The sequence below is a fragment of the Amblyraja radiata genome, chromosome 14 (assembly GCF_010909765.2).
Source record: "Amblyraja radiata isolate CabotCenter1 chromosome 14, sAmbRad1.1.pri, whole genome shotgun sequence".
Taxonomy (NCBI): Eukaryota; Metazoa; Chordata; class Chondrichthyes; order Rajiformes; family Rajidae; genus Amblyraja; species Amblyraja radiata.
The window spans coordinates 34,491,691-34,509,473 of record NC_045969.1 but is presented as its reverse complement, the minus strand read 5'-3'; the positions used below and the strand labels follow the sequence as shown (position 1 = coordinate 34,509,473).

Sequence of the window (17,783 nt, the reverse complement as noted above, 5' to 3'; positions counted from 1 at the left end):
CAGTGATGTGACTGTGATGATAAAGGCAAAAACTGATGGAGAAACAAAATGAAGATTTTATTGAAGGAATATTTAAGCTAAAGCCAGTAGTAGTCTCTATATTTTATTGTGACTGATTTTAATAAAAATCTCAAGCTGGAAACTGTTTAACTTGTCTGGTGAGATATCACTGTCTAAGCATACAGCAGCTCAGCTGGAAAGTTGACCCTGTTATGTACAGGCAGAGGGGATATGTTTAACCTGGCATTATGTTCGGCTGGGACATTGTGGGCTGAAGTGCCTGTTCCTGCGCTGTACACTTCTATGTTTGATGTTTCGGTGGAAGAACTCTGGTCAGGCAGTATCTCTGGAGAAAAAGGATGGGTGATGTTTCGGGTCGGAACCCTTCTTCAGACTCGTAACCCTAACCCTACTTCAGTTGCTGAGCCTGGAGATTTGTACCTTCATGGAGCCTGTCATTTTAAAAGGTATTATCTCTGTGCATTGACGACAGAGACCAACAGAAGGCTTTCAGAATATGGCTCGTTAGTAAAAACCGCTGCTGACAAATACATAAGGGGTTAACAACACAGCTATCTATTCTGTTGTGATGTTATTAGCATGCGTGTTGACAGAGGAATGTTGCTTTTTCCCCTGCACTCGCCTCAAGCCAAAGAGTGAAAAGCACTGCACATCTTAAGAACGTTTGGATGATCAGTATGCCCAAGTTGCAAAAGCTTCCCACATCTCTAGTCTCCGATGGTGGCATGGAACACTTCCTTAAATCTCAGTGGAGGAACAAAAATCTTTTGAATGTACAGATTTATTTATGCAGTTCAACATTAATCCTGTCCGTGTCCTTTTTAGGAACATTTTGGCTCCCTGAATGGTCTGACCTTGTCTTGGATAGGAGATGGGAACAATGTGCTTCACTCCTTCATGATGAGCGCTCCGAAACTTGGAATGCATCTCAATGTTGCTACTCCCAAGGTATGCCCTCTGGTATAACAGGTGTTTCTTCCCAACAAAGAGTGACCATATTTTAATTCATTATAAAGACCTGTTTGTATAATTGTAAACTCTAACCTGGCACAAACCCAACATTAAGGGTGCCAAAGATTATAGAGAGAAGGCAGGAGAATGGGGTTGAGAGGGAAAAATAGATCAGCCATGATCAAATGGCAGAACAGACTTAATGGGTCTTTAGACTTTAGAGATACAGTGTGGGAATAGGCCGGGTTAGTACGGGTATCAGTGGTTTTGGGGAGAAGGCAGGAGAATGGAGTTGTGAGGGAAATATATCAGCCATTATTGAATGGCGGAGTAGACCTGATGGGTTGAATGGCCTAATTTTGCTTCGATGACATGAACTTATCTTCAATGAATCCTGAAAACTAATATAATTTGACTTGGTTCCAGTGCTTGGGACTGTACTACTTGATAGTCCAGATGGCAAGCCGGCATGATGCGAAAGGCCAGGCCTCCTTAGTCTAAGTCCAGCAGGTCTTTGGACTGAAATCCAGTGTCCATGGACAAACCAGCTGCTGTAGTTTTCCAGCCAGAAGAATACCTTGATGCACCGCGAGGGTCAATTTTCAACGGTAGTGGATTTATTGGATTTCTGTTGAGAATCATTCCTATCGTTGAGTAAAACTAGCATTCAGGAAATGGTGTAAGCTTTGTTTATAACAACAATATTATCATTTAGTTTAGTTTAGAGCTACAGCATAGAAACAGGCCCTTCGGCCCACCAAGTCCGCACCGACCAGTGATCACCTGTACACTAGTTCTATCCTACAAACTAGGGACAATTTATAGAAGCCAATTAACCTAAACCTGCATGCCTTTGGAATGTGGGAGGAAACCGGAACATCCGAAAACCCACCCGACCACAGGGAGAACGTACAAACTCCACATAGACAGCGTCCATAGTCAGGATCAAACCTGGCGTTGTAAGGAAGTGACTCTAACACCGCGTCACTGTGCCGCCCTTTTTTTTCTTCAGAGCAGCGTTTTGTGCCAAAAGTTCCCATTTTATAGCCCACATGGAAGACTGTGCATCAGTATCACAAAGTCAGAGTTTAATCAGTTCTACCTCACCAGCATCACTAACACTGGCGACCAACTATCTATTTTATTGCTGGGTAATAATGTTCTGTTCAGTCCTTGCAATAGAAATCAGCATAGTTCAGTGGTCAAATAGAGATGAGACAGGTAGTGCTGCTGCCTCACAGCGCCAGTGAACGGGGTTCAATACTGACCTCGGGTGCCGTCCATGTGGAGTTTGCATATTCTCCCTGTGACCGCATGGGTTTCTTCTGGGTGCTTCGGTTTACCTCACACAACCCAAAGACGTGCGGGCAGTTAATTGGTAGTTAATTTTAAGATAATTGGCCTCTGTAAATTTGCCCGAGTGCGTAGGGAGTGAATGAGAAAGTGGGATAACGTAGAACTAGTGTGAATGGGTGATCGATGGGTGGCGTGGACTCGGTGGGCTGAAGGCCCTGTTTCCTTGCTGCAACTTTCATTCAATCAATCTGGATAGGATTACATGGTGTGAACTCAAACTACTGCCTGTTATCAACATATCCTGTTAGGTATATCATTCAGTTTAGAATAATGCATGGAAACAGGTCCTTCGGCCCACCAGATCTATGCCGACCATCGATCCCCTGCACACACTTTCACTCCTACACACTAGGGACAATTTACAGAAGCCAATTCACCTGCAAACCCGTACCACTTTGCAATGTGGGGAGGAAACCGGAGCACCTGCAGGAAACCCACGCGGTCACAGGGAGAACATATAAACTCTACATGGACAGTACCTGTAGTCATGATGGAACCCGGGTCTGTGGCACTGTGAGGCAGCAACTTTACCGCTGCGCCGCTGTTGACTGAGTGACTACAGACATCTGTTTAACTGTTTATGAAAACATGTATCATCACCACAGGAGAAAGGTGCATGAACCTCTGTAGCAAGGAACTGCCAGATGCTGGTTTACACTGAAGATAGACACAAAAAGCTGGAGTAACCTGTTGTCTCTTTACAGGGCTTCGAACCCGATGCTGATGTCACCAAGGTTGCTAAGTCATTGGCTGGGGAGGTAATTTATTTTTGTTATCTTTTGATATATTTTATGAGGATATCAGGTGTTATTAATCTCACCATTTTGCGGATGAAGTCGCATGTTTCTAAAGAGCTTTTCCTTTTACGTTTATCGTTGACGTTAGTGTGGAACCAAGTTGTTCTTCACCAATGATCCTATGGAAGCGGCAAGTGGAGCCAATGCCCTGGTCACAGACACGTGGGTTAGCATGGGGCAGGAAGAGGAGAAAGCAGAGAGGCTGAAGGCATTCCATGGTTATCAAATCACAATGAAGGTAAGGCATGTGCAATCCGAAACAAAGTACTACAGCCATTTTCTCTTCAGCTTCTTCTACTTCTCTAACTACTTGCTATCCTTTACCTCAGTGCAACACATCTCATCTCATCACCTCTGTGATAACTGGATTTTCAGTGAGAATTGTACATCGGGTAAAGTTTATTGTCGTATGCACAAGTGCGGCGAGGTGCAGGTACAATGCAAATGTTGTTTGCAGCAGGATCACAGGTGCATAGACTCAAACATACACATAAATGAATCGTACATTGGTTATACATAAATTCTACATGACAATGAAAAGATAACATGATGCAAAGAACAAGACATTAATGCAAAGCACAATTAGAAAACATTTACATTGCCGTGCAGGAGATGGTCCATAATGTTCCGCTGCCGAGGTAGGATTAGGGTTGTGCAGTTTGGTTCAAGAACCTGATGGTTTAGGAAAATAGTTGTTATTGAACCTGATGGTGTGGTACCTCCAACACAGATGGTGAAGACCCTAGATGATGGATGCTGCCTTCTTGAGGCAGTGCCTCACGTAGATGTTTTTGACTGTGGCTGTGATGGACTGGCCTCTTGTGCACCTGTGCATTGGAATTGCCATACCAGGCCATGATGCAACCAGCCATGGAGGTCCAGGACTTGGAGACTGGTGATGAGTTTGGAGCGGATGCTTGCATTAAACGCTGAGCTGTAGTCAATGGCCAGCAATGGCGGCACATTGGTAGAGTTGTTGCCTTACAGCGCCAGAGACCCAGGTTCGATCCTGAACTCGGGTGCCTGTATTGACAAAGTTTGTCTGTTCTCTTTGTGATCGCATGGGTCTTATCTGGGTGCTCCGGTTTCCTCCACCTTCCAAAGACGTGCAGGTTTGGATGTTAATTGGCTTCTGTAAGTTGTCCCTAGTTTTGTAGGATGGAACTAGTGCATGAGGTTCGCTAGTTGGCGTGGGCTCGGTGGGTGGAAGGGCTGTTTCCTCGCTTTATCTCTAAACTAAAACTAAACTAAACTAACGAAGCAGTCTGATGTGTGTTCCTGTTATCCAGATGGTCCAGATCAGAGTGGAGAAGCAGTGAGATGGCATCTGTTGTTGACCTGATGTGCTGAGAGGCATCTTGAAGCAGATCCAGATCACTGCACGTATTCATCTAGGTTTGTGAAAGGTAGACTCTGTATAGTTTTGGGCATGGATGTCCGGACTAGTTATATTATTAAACTGACACTAGAGGTCTGCTTACAAAAGATGAAAGTAAAATAATTTCACAAGCTGATTTATAGATTTTTATCATTTGTGAACCACTATGCACCCCAATTTAATAATGTTACATAAATAGCATTCAAACCTGCAGAACGTGGTCCTGATGGCACTCTTAAGTTCCTTCTCAGGTTTTATGCCAATGACAAGGATGTGAATGGAAATGGCTGGATTAGAACTAAGAAGTTTCTACGTGGCTTAATCACCACAAAGCAATAATAGCCAATAATCTCAGTCCCAGAACAATTTCACTGCAGGAGTTTTGTTAGGGTCCTGGTCCAACCATCTTCAACTGCATCGTCAATAACCCTCAGACCATGTTTGCTGATGATTGCACAGGATTGAATCCGGCATTTGCAACTCCTCACACTATGGATCAATCCGTGCCCCGAATGCAGCAAGACTTGGACAACAACAGGTGTGGGACCTTACAATTCATAGCCCACAGTGCAAGGTCATGGGCACTGCCCATTGGCATAATTCTCCCCCACATCAAAATCTGGGGGAGGATGTTCATCTATTATCAGAAACTTAAGTGGACTCCACGTAAATACCATCGCCTCAAAAACACACCAGGACATGTGTTTTCTGATTTCTCAATGCCTTAATTCAGCCTAACAGGAGCAAGTTTAACAATGGGGAATACTTTACACTTTCTGGATATGTAGTACCAACAGCTCAAAAAAGGTCTGATACACCCATTATAACAAAGCTGACTTGATTGGCATCCTTGCTGCCACCCATGTAAACCTTTGCTCCCTCCACCATCATTGGTGGAGCTGGTAGGAAAATGGTGCACTTGGTCACAGTGCCAGAGACTCGAGTTCGATCCCAGCCTCAGGTGCTGTCTGTGTGGAGTTTGCACGTTCTTCCTGTGACCTCGTGGGTTTCCTCCGGGTGTTCTGGTTTCCTCCCTGTGGGCTTGTAGGTTAATTGTCCTCTGTAAAATTACCTTGGTGAGTAGTGAGAGGATGGGAAAGTGGGGATAACATAGAACTAGTGTAAACAAGTGATCAATGGTCGGCGTGGATTCAGTTAGCCGAAGGGCATGTTTCGATGCTGTATCTTTGAACTAAACTAAACTAAACCATTGCACCTTGATAAAACTATGAAACAAATGTTTTATTTAACAATAGCTCTCAAAACCAAGGTCTCGGTTAACAGGAAGGAGTAGGGAAACAGACACATGGGAACACCTGCACAAATAAGGCACTAATTTGACCGAGAAAGATTGCAGTTTAACATCCTTGAACTCCCTGCCTAACATAGCTGTAGGAGAAAGCTCTGTGGTGCTCCTACGTGAATGTTTCTCTTGTCCTTCTTGGTAACTGAGACCTTGGGTTTCAAATCTCCTGTTTAAAAATAAAGCGCTTGAAAGCATTTGAAAATGCTACATAGTTAGGGTGGCACAGTGACATAGCTGATAGAGCTGCTGCCACACAGCACCAGAGACCCAGGTTCGATCCTGACCTCGGGTGCTGACTGCGTGGAGTTTGCACCTTCTCCCTGTGAGCACGTGGGTTTCCTCTGAGTGCTCTAGTTTCCTTGCCCGTCCCAAAGGCATGTGGATGTTTAGGTAATTGACCCCTGTAAAATTGCACTTCACCTGTTGGTAGTGGATGGGAAAGTAGGATAACATGGAACTAGTGGGAATGTGTGATAGACGGTCGGCGTGGACTCAGCGGGCCAAAGGGCCTGTGCCTCTAAACTAAACTAAACCACAGTCAAGATGCAATAGTGGTGGAGGGAGCAAAGATTTATAAAACAAACTGGGATAGTTGAAGATTCCCACTTTCTCAAGGACAGATTGGGATGATTGATAAATATAAACACTAATGAAGAAACATTGAATGCAACACTTGTCAATTATTCATTGTAATAATATTCCTGCCATATGCTTGATTATACAGATGTTTTAAATCAGTTATTTTATCCCTTCTATTATCTGTTCTGGATTTTATGCCCCATTCCCAGACATTTTCACTAACTTTTGACCAACTTTTAAAAGTAGTCGAGATTGAGGAATTAAATCATTTCTGAATCTTTTTCATCTCCTGGCAAAGTTGCACATTCAGGAACATAATCTATTTCTGTACACTACCTGTGCGCTCCCAATGAGCACCATTATATGGTACAATAACAACATTTAAAATACATTTGAGCAGATACATGGGTAGGTAAGGTTTAGAGGGAAATGGCCAAACACGAGCTGGTGGGACTAGCATAGATGGGGCATGATGGTCAGCGTAGGGAAATGGGGCAGAAGGCCCTGTTTCCCTGCCGTATGACTCTCTGTGCGAGTGAAAATATTGCATTAAATCTTTGTACCACTAGATAGCAGCAAGAGCCATCAGTCAGATCAGCTTGCACGCATCTCACTTCAGCAAAGTAGGAGTAGGATTTCAACACAAGTTACTTGCAACGCAACGTGACATGTAAAATCCAATATCTACATAGAATTTACTTTCTACTGGTATTGCATTCTTTTTTGACTAATATTCTGAACATCACAGGAAGGCTTTCCACGACAGAATATAATCGCCAGTGAAGTATTGTAGTAGATAGTCACAAAATATTGGAGTAACTCAGCGGGTTAGGCAAAATACCTGGAGAAAAGGAATAGGTAACATTTCAGGTCGGACCCATTGAGTTACTCCAGCATTTTGTGTTTATCTTCGGTAGAAACCAGCATCTGCAGTTCCTTCCTACACACAAGTATTATAGTACTGTATGTCGATATTACAGGGAGTCCTTGCCTTGTAAACCTATATAGATAAACGTAAGTATTTGATTGTTTAAAGAAGATACAGATGGTTTCCAAAGAGATGTGAGGTACCCGTCTGAACATTTCTTATGATACAAAACACAAAGTGCTGGAGGAATTCAGCAGGTCAGGCAGCATCTTTGAAAAGATGGACAGGCAACGTTTTGGGTGGGAATGAAGAATTGTCCCAAAATGTCTGACCTGCTGAGTTCCTCCAGCACTCCAGCACTCTGTGCTTTGCACAAAATTCTGACACCTGCAATTCCTCTGTCTCCATTTCTAATGATACCTCCGATACCTTTGTGTTAGATGACACAAAAGCGTTTCAGAGCAGTGTATATCGATGAGGTAGATATATCATAAAATAGACCCTTGACATGTTGTAGAAACATTTCCAATGTTCGGATTGGTCTGATTGTGCCTTGTGGACAGACAGAAATCAAGATCTTTATACCTAACAGTGCTACTTTGCAGTTCAGAGAAATGTTTAAATCCTGACCATTGGCAAGGAGCAAGAAGCAGCAAAAGGACATTAAAGTCAAAGCCAGTATTCAAAGTCATAAAGCTATAGTGGGCAATCTATCAATTGATGCCTCGAAGCTTGCATTTGGCCCATTTCACAAATAGACCAAATTCAGTGTCCTAAATATATCTTCAGCGTATCGCACCTTCTGTTTTTTCATCTCTGGCTCTTATCCAACCATCTGCCTATGAAAACCCCACCACCCCTATACCTGCCGTGCTTTGTCCTGCCCCTTCTCTTTTATAGTTTTCTTCCCACCACCCCCCCCCCCTATAATCAGTCTGAAGAAGGTTCCCGACCTGAAATATCACCTATGCATGTTCTCCAGTGATGCTGCCTGACCCACTGAGCTACTCCAGCACTATTTTTTGTAAACCAGCATCTGCAGTTCCTTGTTATACTTCAACATTTTCAGTGCAGTTCTCTGGCTGATTTTAAGTATTTTGCATGGACAAGACTTTAAAAAAATTATGCTTTTGCGGAGATAGTTTGCAATAATCGATAATATAACAAGATTAATAGAACCGTGGGAGAAAATTGATTGGTGATGTTTCAGGTTAGGACCCTTCTTCAGACTGATTGTAGTGGGGGGAAGGTGAGGGGTGAGAAAGTCTGAGGAAGGGTCCCGATCCGAAACATCACCTATCTTCTCCAGTGATGCTGCCTGACCCGCTGAGTTACTCCAGCCTATCATATCATTACATTTCATATAATCTTGATAATTTTGCTTGCAGTATACTTTTGGGGTATATATTGTGACACCAGATTTGATTGGAGTGCTAAACTACAAAAATTGTTCATCCCAGTTTGGCAAAAGAATAAATCAGGGATGGTAGTGCATCCGTGGATAACAAGGGAAATCAGGGATAGTATCAAAGCGAAGGATGATGCGTACAAATTAGCCAGAAAAAGCAGCATACCAGAGGACTGGGAGAAATTCAGAGACCAGCAGAGGAGGACAAAGGGCTTAATTAGGAAAGGAAAAATAGATTATGAAAGAAAACTGGCAGGGAACATAAAAACTGACTGCAAAGGTTTTTATAGATATGTGAAAAGAAAGAGATTAGTTAAAACAAATGTAGGTCCCTTGCAGTCAGAAACAGGTGAGTTGATCATGGGGAACAAGGATATGGCGGACCAATTGAATAGCCACTTTGGTTCCGTCTTCACTAAGGAAGACATAAATAATCTGCCGGAAATAGCAGGGGACTGCGGGTCAAAGGAGTTGGAGGAATTGGGTGAAATCCAGGTTAGTCGGGAAGTGGTGTTGGGTAAATTGAATGGATTAAAGGCCGATAAATTCCCAGGGCCAGATAGGCTGCATCCCAGAGTACTTAAGGAAGTAGCTCCAGAAATAGTGGATGCATTAGTAATAATCTTTCAAAACTCTTTAGATTCTGGAGTAGTTCCTGAGGATTGGCGGGTAGCAAACGTAACCCCACTTTTTAAGAAGGGAGGGAGAGAGAAAACGGGGAATTACAGACCAGTTAGTCTAACATCGGTATTGGGGAAACTGCTAGAGTCAGTTATTAAAGATGGGATAGCAGCACATTTGGAAAGTGGTGAAATCATTGGACAAAGTCAGCATGGATTTACGAAAGGTAAATCATGTCTGACGAATCTTATAGAATTTTTCGAGGATGTAACTAGTAGCGTGGATAGGGGAGAACCAGTGGATGTGGTGTATCTGGACTTCCAGAAGGCTTTCGACAAGGTCCCACATAAGAGATTAGTATACAAACTTAAAGCACACGGCATTGGGGGTTCAGTATTGATGTGGATAGAGAACTGGCTGGCAAACAGGAAGCAAAGAGTAGGAGTAAACGGGTCCTTTTCACAATGGCGGGCAGTGACTAGTGGGGTACCTGCAAGGCTCAGTGCTGGGACCCCAGCTATTTACAATATATATTAATGACCTAGGATGAGGGAATTGAAGGCAATATCTCCAAGTTTGCGGATGACACTAAGCTGGGGGGCAGTGTTAGCTGTGAGGAGGATGCTAGGAGACTGCAAGGTGACTTGGATAGGCTGGGTGAGTGGGCAAATGTTTGGCAGATGCAGTATAATGTGGATAAATGTGAGGTTATCCATTTTGGTGGCAAAAACAGGAAAGCAGACTATTATCTAAATGGTGGCCGATTAGGAAAAGGGGAGATGCAGCGAGACCTGGGTGTCATGGTACACCAGTCATTGAAAGTAGGCATGCAGGTGCAGCAGGCAGTGAAGAAAGCGAATGGTATGTTAGCTTTCATATCAAAAGGATTTGAGTATAGGAGCAGGGAGGTTCTACTGCAGTTGTACAGGGTCTTGGTGAGACCACACCTGGAGTATTGCGTACAGTTTTGGTCTCCAAATCTGAGGAAGGACATTATTGCCATAGAGGGAGTGCAGAGAAGGTTCACCAGACTGATTCCTGGGATGTCAGGACTGTCTTATGAAGAAAGACTGGATAGACTTGGTTTATACTCTCTAGAATTTAGGAGATTGAGAGGGGATCTTATAGAAACTTACAAAATTCTTAAGGGGTTGGACAGGCTAGATGCAGGAACATTGTTCCCGATGTTGTGGAAGTCCAGGACAAAGGGTCACAGCTTAAGGATAAGGGGGAAATCCTTTAAAACCGAGATGAGAAAAACTTTTTTCACACAGAGAGTGGTGAATCTCTGGAACTCTCTGCCACAGAGGGTAGTTGAGGCCAGTTCATTGGCTATATTTAAGAGGGAGTTAGATGTGGCCCTTGTGGCTAAGGGGATCAGAGGGTATGGAGAGAAGGCAGGTGCGGGATACTGAGTTGGATGATCAGCCATGATCATATTGAATGGCGGTGCAGGCTCGAAGGGCCGAATGGCCTACTCCTGCACCTAATTTCTATGTTTCTAAACTATGTGGATTAAAAAATGTTAGTGCTTTCATGCCCAATTCAGCGATCTTATTATTCCATCAGTAGGAACAAGTAACTACAGATGTTGGTTTACACCAAAGATAAACATAAGTGCTGGATTAACTCTGCGGGTCAGGCAGTATCCCTGGAAAAAAAAGGTGATGTTTCGGGTCAGGATCCCTTTTTCGTCGTTCTATAGACAATTTTAAGCGCACTGATATAATAGCATACACTGGTCCCCAATGTATTTATATGAGCAGAATGGGTGGGTTTCATTGTACACTGGTGTATAAGACAATAAACCTATCTGAATTTGACTTGCTGAAGTGCTCTCAATGAGATATTCTACTTATGCTGATCAGTCTGAAGAAGGGTCTCGACCCGAAACGTCACCCGTTCCTTCTCTCCAGAGATGCTGCTTGTCCTGCTGAGTTACTCCAGCATTTTGTGTCTATATTCTACTTATGCTAACTGGTTAGGTCCGCACATTAAAAAAAATATTGCAAATTAGCATGCGATGAGCATTGGCTCTTAAAGTGTCCCGCGGGCCCAATCCACCCACCGAACAACCGCTCCGCCGATGACAGGCCACCCAGGGGACTACGGTAAAGCCGGGTGGCAAGGTCTGTCTGGGCTGAAGGAGCCTCAGCGGTGGCGGCGATGGGAGCCGGTGGCAGCGGGAGACTTGGCAGCGGCAGTGGGTGCCTAGGAGTTATCGGGAGCCTTGGCAGCAGTTGGGCCTCGGCGGCAACGTGGGCCTTCGTGGCGGTAGGGCCTAGCAGTCGATGAGCGTGAGGGGGGGAGGGGAAGACAATGGGGACCCAGCGTGGGGGGATGGTTGTGAGGAACGGTGGGAGAACAAAGGGGGACCTGATGTGGGAGTGGGGGGGAGGAGACACTCTAGTTTAGAATCCTCTGCCCAGGGGATAAGTCTGTGTTTGTTTGTTTGTTCTGGTGAAGGCGCTGTGCTCACAGCAGCTAGCCAACAGTCGCTTGTCTTTTTCTTTTTGTTTTCACTTTTAATTTCAAGTTTTTGTGTACCTTGTTCATTGTGACTGTTGGCAGACCAATTTCCCTCCGGGGATGAATAAAGTTTTATCGTATCGTAAACCATCATATATTTAGAATCATTATCTTAGTTAAGATGGGGAAATAACCCATAGATAGCTAATACGTTGTATATCTTTGGTTGACTTTGTATGTGCTTAGGGATGAGCTCTGGGTAGTACCACTTAAATATTGGTGAATATGGTGGTTTTAATGCTATAAACAGCAAACATGAATAGCCTCTTTGTTACCGGTTACCGGTTTTTGTGATCTGTTATCTGAAAGAATGCACTAATTGCAGATTTTTTTTTTTAGAAAATGCAGATATTGCAAAATAAATTGGTCCCAAGGTGTTAATTAGCATATCCTGTGATATTTCTTAAGGATTGTCTGGTAACAGCTCTCTTCCAAGGCAATATCTTAGATCTGCCAGCTTAAACCAACAAAGTGCTCAAGTGGTCGCATTAGCAGTAAACATTATACTGCTTTTTGTTATTATTTGTTATATTACATGAATTCTGAAAACTGCTACCTCAAAAATAATTGAACATATTGTAACCAGAACATTTGTAGTTGACATGATTGGAAGCTACAAATGATAGTATGAAGCTACAAATGGTCCATGGTAAGTATTGATAATTGAAGAAGTTGGACTGAATATATTTTATTGACATAGAACTGTGCTGCACAAGAACTTGAGTCTACAATGTCCATGCCGAACATGATGCCAAATCCCATCTACCTGCACTTGATCATATCCCTCCATTCGCTGCACATTCATGTGACTATCCAAAACCTCTTAAATGTCATTACCCCTAGTAGTGTGTTCCTGGCACCCACCACCCGGTGTAAAAATAACTCTTTTTTTTCTGCTTTATAGACTGGAAAGTCAGCAGCTCCAAACTGGACGTTCTTGCATTGTTTGCCACGAAAATCTGAAGAGGTTGATGATGAAGTATTTTACTCTCCACGATCACTGGTCTTCCAAGAAGCTGAAAATAGGAAATGGACGATCATGGTAAGAAGACTAAGTATATTGGAAATCACATCAGTTTAGTTTTAGATAACTATCACTGTGTTACACCAAAGGGAACCATAATATAGTATAGTTTCCTTTTAAAAAAAAGGACACGAAGTGCTGGAGTAACTCAGCATATTTGGAGAACGTAGATAGGCGACATTTCAGGTTGGGACCTTTCTTTAGCCAAATTGTGGTGGGGAGGTGGGGGAGAAAACTGGAAGATAGGTGAGGCAGGACAAAGTCTGGCGTGTACTACGTGGATACAAGTGAGGGGGAGGGGTTGATAGGCAGATGGTTGGATAAAGGCCAGAGATGAAAAGTCAAAACATGTGAGACAAAAGGATTGAAGAGTTGCGAGTTGTGAAGCTAGAGGAAGGAATGTAAGTGGAAGGGGATGGGGAGGGAACAAATAGATGCGAGTCCACGTGGAGCATAGGGGAGAGAAGGGGGGGGGGGGGGGGATTTAAAACCTCCTTAAAACATTTAATGTTCACATAAAAACATATGCTTAAAATAATTATTTACTTCATGTTGTTGGATGTATTGCACAGGAAAACCAGAGTCTCACATCATTAGATAAAGTACTACCATTTACGATTAGGAACCTGAGGGTCAGCTTTATCACTTGGTGGGTAGAGGGTATAGGAACGAGCTGCAAAAGGAGTAGTTGAGGCAGGTACTACAGTATATCAGCATTTAAAAGACACTTGGACAGATGCACGAATAGGAAAGGTTTGGAGGGATTTGGGCCAACCTGGAATTAGCTTAGATGAGGGTCAGCATGGACGATTGGGCCATTGGACATGTTTTCATAGACTCTTTGACTCTATATCTTTGAGATCTTTAAGAACAGTATATTTACTTATTGAAACCGCATAATGATGGATGATAATCAAAGTTGTTCCAGAAATAGTGAAATGAATCCAGTTTTAGTTAATGGACTTTGAGATTCTAAATCATTCTTCATGGTTGATTCAAAATTTGGTGAATCATGTAAAACCAGCTTTCTGAATTACTCTTATGCTTACTGGACTTCAGAGCCGTGGCAATGGCGATCATTTATATATTACTACATTTGTAAAAGACAATTATAGTTTAAAACTATCCCTAGTTATTTATTGGATCTCCATCACATTTCAAGTGGTTCGGATATTACACAATAGGACCGTCGACTCTTCAATAATAGTTGGCTTTTCAGTAGCTTGCAGAGCTATTGAGCAGACACTGGGAGGTGTAAAGCACTCGTGCAGTAAGGTCACGGGTAAAGGCCAATGTGGAGCTGGCTGTAAAATTCATCACACATGACTTTTGCAATACATCAGCAACAATCCTCAAACTCAAATTGACTATTTCTCAAACTAAGACTGTTTCAAGTGTTTGATTTTGTGATGCGTGCTTTCTGCATTAGTCCAGTGAGACCACTATCTACTCCGCTTGCCAACAAGCCCCTTCAGTTATCTATGTTTCATACATCACCTCAACAAATTTTCATAGAGGAGGTGATTGATTCTTGCTATAAATGATTCATCTCGATACATGTTCACATTATGATGTGTCAAATTTATTTATTTCCCTTCCACATTAATTCTGCAGGTATTGTGGCAAATGTTACGACATTTTCTTACCAGATTTCACTCAGAAGGTATATTCGTATGCAACTTGCAATTATCAGTGTTATCGTCATAAACAGAATTTTTAGTATTAAATTGCTATATGTTGTGGAAAAACCTCAAATTATTTTTAGTTTATCTATTGTCATGTTTATCGAGGTACAGGGAAAGGCTTTTGTTGCATGCTGACCAGTCAGTGGAAAGGTAATAATTCATTACAATTGAGCCATCCACAATGTACAGAGAAATGGCTAAGAAATGTAAGCTGCACAATGAATTTTCCTCCACAGCTCTAATTAAAACCTCCTACTTTGTCTAAGTGGCTCAATTATCTCCTTCTGTGGGCCTTTGTCAGACTTTATTACATCATGGGTGCCCTATAAATTCAGGCTGCTGGTTTTCTGGTTGAAATGGATTGAATGCTAAGTAGCAATGAGCAAGAAATGATAAATCTCACTTCCTAAAGAACAGTCCATGAAATTCATGGTTCATTTCAGAGATTTCTCCATCAGATAAGCAGTGAATTTGATTTGTCCATAAAGAATTGCTGGGTTCAATAATTTTCATATGAGAATGAGGTAAATTGGAAGTTATTGTTGAACCAGTTTTAAAGTATTTGTATTATGTCCCTTCTTAACAGTCCTTATCATCTTCCAATCTTGTTAGCCACTCATCAACATCATAAATACTTGTGGTATAAAATTGACTTTCTTACTTATTACTGTATGCAATTGCAAGGAGATTTTGTGGTTCTTATCTCCAGTAAGTTCTTCACCTTGAAGGTTGGTAACAAATGGGAAACTCTGATCAGCAGTCTTTGATTATTATCATTGTTTAAATGTGCACTTTGTCTAATTGTTGTTATGTTTTCTTACAGGGTGCAATGGTGAACATACTGACAGATTATTCTCCATTGAGTAACAAGCCAAAATTCTGAATCCTGTCCTACAACTTAGCGTCCATAATGAAAGAACGTTCATGGGAGAATAATATGAAAAGCTTCAAACAATTGTGTAACTCTACAATTCATTGATATTAAATTACAGCATTTAACTAAATTATGATGATAATGTACCTTGTTAGTGGTAATTAAATAGCGGCGGTCAATTTTTCAGATCCTTACATCGAAGGAAACTACAATAATGTGTGTGAGCATAATCCAGTTATTAAGGGTAATAACTGGTAATATTGGTAATATTTTGGACGCAAATACGGTTTGCTAATTAAACTTTATTATCTGTGGAGATATTATTCTGCGTTTAAGGAAACAAAGTGGTGGAGTAACTCAGTAGGTCAGGCAGCATCTATGGAGAACATGGATAGGTGACATTTTGGGTTGAGACCCCTCTTCAGACATATATCAATCATACCTTAATCTCAATCATATCTTGCCGTCTCCATGTAATCTTCAGAATTGCTTGTTCGATGCTGATTGGGAGTAGGCACTTTGTACAGAATTTCCTATTTGATGTTACAACTGGAAACAGATGTTTACGGTCTAATTAAATTTTCCTCCTGATATTTTGAAGTCATCTAGATGTTTGAACTACAGATTTATCCTAGACCACCTTATTTTGAAGAATAAACAAAGGTTATGTTTTGACAGTCAATGTGTAGTACTGCTGAAAATGACACAAAGTGCTGGAGTATCTCAGCGGGTCAGGCAGCATCTCTGGAGAACATGGATAGGTGACGTTTCATGATCCTTCTTCAGCCATCTTTAGTACTGCTAACATTTGCGTTGACACCACCACCAACAGCAACACCAATGCCCACACATGTACAACTTTAACACAACATAAATATCCCAAGGCATTTCCCAGGAAAACTACAAAGATAACAATTCTATTGCAAAGTCCTAGCATTTGCCAAGCAATGATAATACACAGTCCAGAACTTCCTATCAATTAATTTTAATAGATAGAAAATAATACAAATCCTGTAAAGTTAGGAGTGCAAAAACAAATAATGTATCCTAATGTCCAAATGGCAGAGGTGTTTGAAGAGTTAATGTTATGGTAAAATCAGCCAGTGAACCATTATACTCACCTAACCTAGTTCCAGCACTTTAGATACTAGCTGCTGACATAATCTTCTCAAAAACATTTTGTATTCAACTTTAGGGACTCAAAGTGTCATCATCATCTTTTACATTCACTGCACTCTCCCCTGATTTGAAGGAGTTAGAATAAGTGTTCGATTGCCTATTCATAGATTATCCTATTTTAATGACTTCCAAGGGATGTAGCTCACGGCAATCTTCATCTGTTCAGTGTGAAGGCAAGTACTGTTTGCTAATTAAACTGTATTATCTGTGATATTTTCTCTCAATCATACTCTGCTTTTTCCATTTAATCATGAGAATTGCGAGGTAGCGGTTAATTGGGAGTAGGCACTTTGTACAGAACTTCCTCGCAGATATTATAAGCGGAGATAGGAGATTGTGGTACAATTAAGTCCCCACCTCAGAAATAATTGTGCTGCTTTGCTCCAGAAAGGAATTCATATGTATCAATTGGAATGAGCTTGCAAATTATAGAATTGTAGAAATTTGTGACCAAGAAGGAGGCTTTTAGGCCCATTTTATCTATTTTGATCCAGCACAACTTGTATAACTGTACGTTCATGCCATGTTTAATGAAACAAGGCACCATCTCTACCGTTTTACCCTCCTATTGACACATCCTGCAGCCTTTCATAGAACTGAACACACAATTGAAGGGCCATTTGTTCCTTTACAACATTCAATATCCACTGAATACTTTAATATCCAATCCCTTTGCTTTATTATACCAACAAAAATTCAATAGTTTAGAGACACAGCGCGGAAACCGGCCCTTCAGCCCACCAAGGCCGCGCCAACCAGCGATCCCCACACACTAACACTATCCTACAATTTACAATTTTTCCAAAAGCCAATTTGCCTACAAACTTGTATGTCTTTGGAGTGTGGGAGGTAACCGGAGCACCCGGAGAAAACCCACGCAGATCACAAGGAGAACGTACAAACTCTGTACAGACTGTACCGGTAGTAAGGATTAGAAACATAGAAAATAGGTGCAGGAGGAGGCCATTCGGCCCTTCGAGCCAGCACCGCCATTCATTGTGATCATGGCTGATCGTCCCCTATCAATAACCCGTGCCTGCCTTCTCCCCATATCCCTTGACTCCACTAGCCCCTAGAGCTCTATCTAACTCTCTCTTAAATCCATCCAGTGCCCTCTGTGGCAGGGAATTCCATAAATTCACAACTCTCTGGGTGAAAAAGTGTTTTCTCACCTCAGTCTTAAATGACCTCCCCTTTATTCTATGTG

General features: G+C 42.0%; 1 protein-coding gene across 1 annotated transcript in view; it reads left to right on the top strand.

Annotated features, from left to right (window-relative positions):
* Nucleotides 1–16,079, top strand: part of otc (ornithine transcarbamylase) — a 43,223-nt gene extending 27,144 nt beyond the window's left edge. Inside the window, exons 6-10 of the mRNA XM_033033107.1 lie at nucleotides 847–969; nucleotides 3,033–3,086; nucleotides 3,214–3,363; nucleotides 12,719–12,856; nucleotides 15,347–16,079. Of these exons, the coding sequence (XP_032888998.1) occupies nucleotides 847–969; nucleotides 3,033–3,086; nucleotides 3,214–3,363; nucleotides 12,719–12,856; nucleotides 15,347–15,406 (525 nt within the window). The 3' untranslated portion in view covers nucleotides 15,407–16,079. The remainder of the gene's footprint in view (nucleotides 1–846; nucleotides 970–3,032; nucleotides 3,087–3,213; nucleotides 3,364–12,718; nucleotides 12,857–15,346) is intronic.
* The last annotated feature ends 1,704 nt before the right edge of the window (nucleotides 16,080–17,783 follow it).